The sequence below is a fragment of the Penaeus chinensis genome, chromosome 21 (genome assembly GCF_019202785.1).
Source record: "Penaeus chinensis breed Huanghai No. 1 chromosome 21, ASM1920278v2, whole genome shotgun sequence".
NCBI classification, from domain to species: domain Eukaryota; kingdom Metazoa; phylum Arthropoda; class Malacostraca; order Decapoda; family Penaeidae; genus Penaeus; species Penaeus chinensis.
The window spans coordinates 4393070-4395569 of record NC_061839.1 but is presented as its reverse complement, the minus strand read 5'-3'; the positions used below and the strand labels follow the sequence as shown (position 1 = coordinate 4395569).

Genomic DNA, 2500 nt, shown 5'->3' with positions numbered 1-2500 from the left:
CTTTTCCTTTTCGCTATCCTTCTTCCCCCTTTCTCCTTCTCCCCTTCTTGCCCCATTCTCGGAAGAATGCATCTTGAATTACTCACGTAAGGAGATGTAAGTCTCCCAAGCCAGTCTGGTGGCCGCGGAGTCCGAGAGGAGCTCGTTGAGGGCGAGGCGGTGAGGCAGCTGGAGAAGAGAAAACGGAACTTACACTTAAGCTCGCATACATTTAAGTAAAGTCTGTTTCTGAACCCTAGTTAAATTCACACTATCAACTCTACCTAAAATCGTTCAGTATTTGAATTGTTCCCATTTCTGTGTATGGAAAATGTTTACAACAATGGTTATGCATTTTAAGCAAACTTAAAAGGTAGCAGACTGACCGTAAAGTTTGTGTCGAGATCAGCTGTTGTATTAACATACTGAGGGTAAATGAGTTTTTCTGACAGACACTCAGTATGAGGCACATAAGCTTGGCTCTCTGAGATCTTGTCCGGGTTCCTTCTTTCGCCGTCGTAGTAGATACCTACGGAGAACGTCACACTTTAAGTTGACATATCAGCAATAATAATTTAATAAACAGCTAACGTGACGCGATTTTCCATCTACTTAGAAGCTTTTTTGTTCGTTTCCTTACATTTTGCTAGATTTAGAATTACAAACATACAAATATTCTATAACAAAACAAAAAAAAATAAACATTAATTGGACATTTGGACAGTCAGTGCTGTAGTAGTAGGCTATACTAGAAAAAATGGGAAGCACTATTAATGATTACTATAGGAAAGAAAATGATTAGCAATGGACTACCTTTTGCGATGACTTTTGTATTTTTGTTGAAAGTATATGTATGGATGGGATGGGAAGTGAAGAAAGGATGATATTGTGACAGGGTGATGATATAATGAACGATTGGCAGCATGACTGTAGAGGAACGGCAGGGTGGTGGTGCGGTGGAGGAAGGGCAGGGTGATGGTATGGTGAAGTAATTATAAAATGAAAGTGTGATAGCGAAATGCCCACCACTACTATGTTGCATGTGCATAAAAGGGACTATGGGCTTACCTGTGCCGTCAAAGCTGTGCATGAGCTCGTGTGCGATCATGTGACCAATGCCAGCGAAGTTGATGTAATGGGGGACATCGTCGCCATAGAAGAGCGGGCGTGCCATGGCACCGTACGGGATCACTGCAAGTCAAAGTCCAATCATACCGTGGCCGGAAATAAGGTTGTGTGATTTATGCAACCCACATATGCATAACTTGTTTAACAGACTTTAGTTTATCATATTCTTGTTATTTTACGCAAAATGAAAGTAGTTCAAACTCACAGAATTTGTTCATGGCGTAGACGTAGGTACCGTAACTTTTGTAAGGTAGAAGGAACTGATTCCACCTGCAACAAGATAGTTGCTTAAAGCACGATCGCCTGGACATTATTTTCTATACGCTCTAGGCACAAACTGACCTTAAAGGTTGTCCCTGCTGTATTACACGACGTTATGTACGCTTTGTAACACGTCGGAACTAACAGTGAACTTTCTCGACTGAACACCGAATGTTCTAGTAGCCAATGACGTAACAAGGCTGTGGAAGCACGCGTGCTGAACTAAAGTTCACATTTGTGCGGCAGAATTGTTAAATGTGCAATGTGCAACGAACTTACTGTCTTCACTTCGATGAAAAGGAATGAAAGGTCGTATGTCATTCAAATTGAAAATCCACAGAAAACTGTTGTGTCGAAAATTGACTGCAGGTAAAGCAATATACCTAAGTCACAACATATTAAGCATATATATTATGTATTCGAAGGCATGAATAGTGATCGACTATGATAATAAGAAACTGATTATGACAACATCGATGATGAAGGCAATAGTAATAATGACAATAAAGATGATGATCATGATAATCATAATCATAATGGTGATTATAATAATCATTATTATAATAAAGTTAACAAAAATAACAATAAAAGAATAACAATAATAATGCTATTAATAATGATAATATTAATTATAACATTTATAAATACTAAATTATAATAATTGTGATGATGATAATGATAACAACAATAACAATAATATAACAATAGTCATAGATATAACAGAAATAATATAACACCCTTAAACAAACATCTACGCAGACAAACTTACATAACTTCAGGATTGGAGGGGCCTCTTTCATACATGCTATATAAGTATGATCTGTACCGTGACAGAAGTGAACGGCAGTCTTCAATGAAGTTCCCAGTGCTATTCACCTGAAATCAAATAAGACAGGGTTGTTATTGTTTTAAAGATATGGAAATGATGACTGAGGTTGGAGAAAAAAAAGGATTTGTGCTGATGATAGTTATGTTTAGAATGATGGTGAGATTAACGATAAGGATGATGATGTTATGAAACTGCAAATGATACGATTGCCGTTATCAACTTTATTATTCATTACATCACTTATTATAACTCTATTTGATATTATATTTTTAACGGTAACAAAATTAATAATAATGAAGATAC

At 37.0% G+C, this 2500-nt stretch overlaps 1 protein-coding gene across 2 annotated transcripts in view; it reads right to left on the bottom strand.

The window, feature by feature from the left end:
• LOC125036646 (membrane metallo-endopeptidase-like 1) overlaps window positions 1-2500 on the bottom strand; it is a 16375-nt gene that overhangs the window by 837 nt on the left and 13038 nt on the right. For both annotated transcript variants that reach the window (XM_047629423.1, XM_047629425.1), the window contains exons 13-17: window positions 2138-2244; window positions 1313-1377; window positions 1048-1170; window positions 366-508; window positions 87-168 (exon numbers count right to left, since the gene is read on the bottom strand). In XM_047629423.1, the coding sequence (XP_047485379.1) occupies window positions 87-168; window positions 366-508; window positions 1048-1170; window positions 1313-1377; window positions 2138-2244 (520 nt within the window). The remainder of the gene's footprint in view (window positions 1-86; window positions 169-365; window positions 509-1047; window positions 1171-1312; window positions 1378-2137; window positions 2245-2500) is intronic.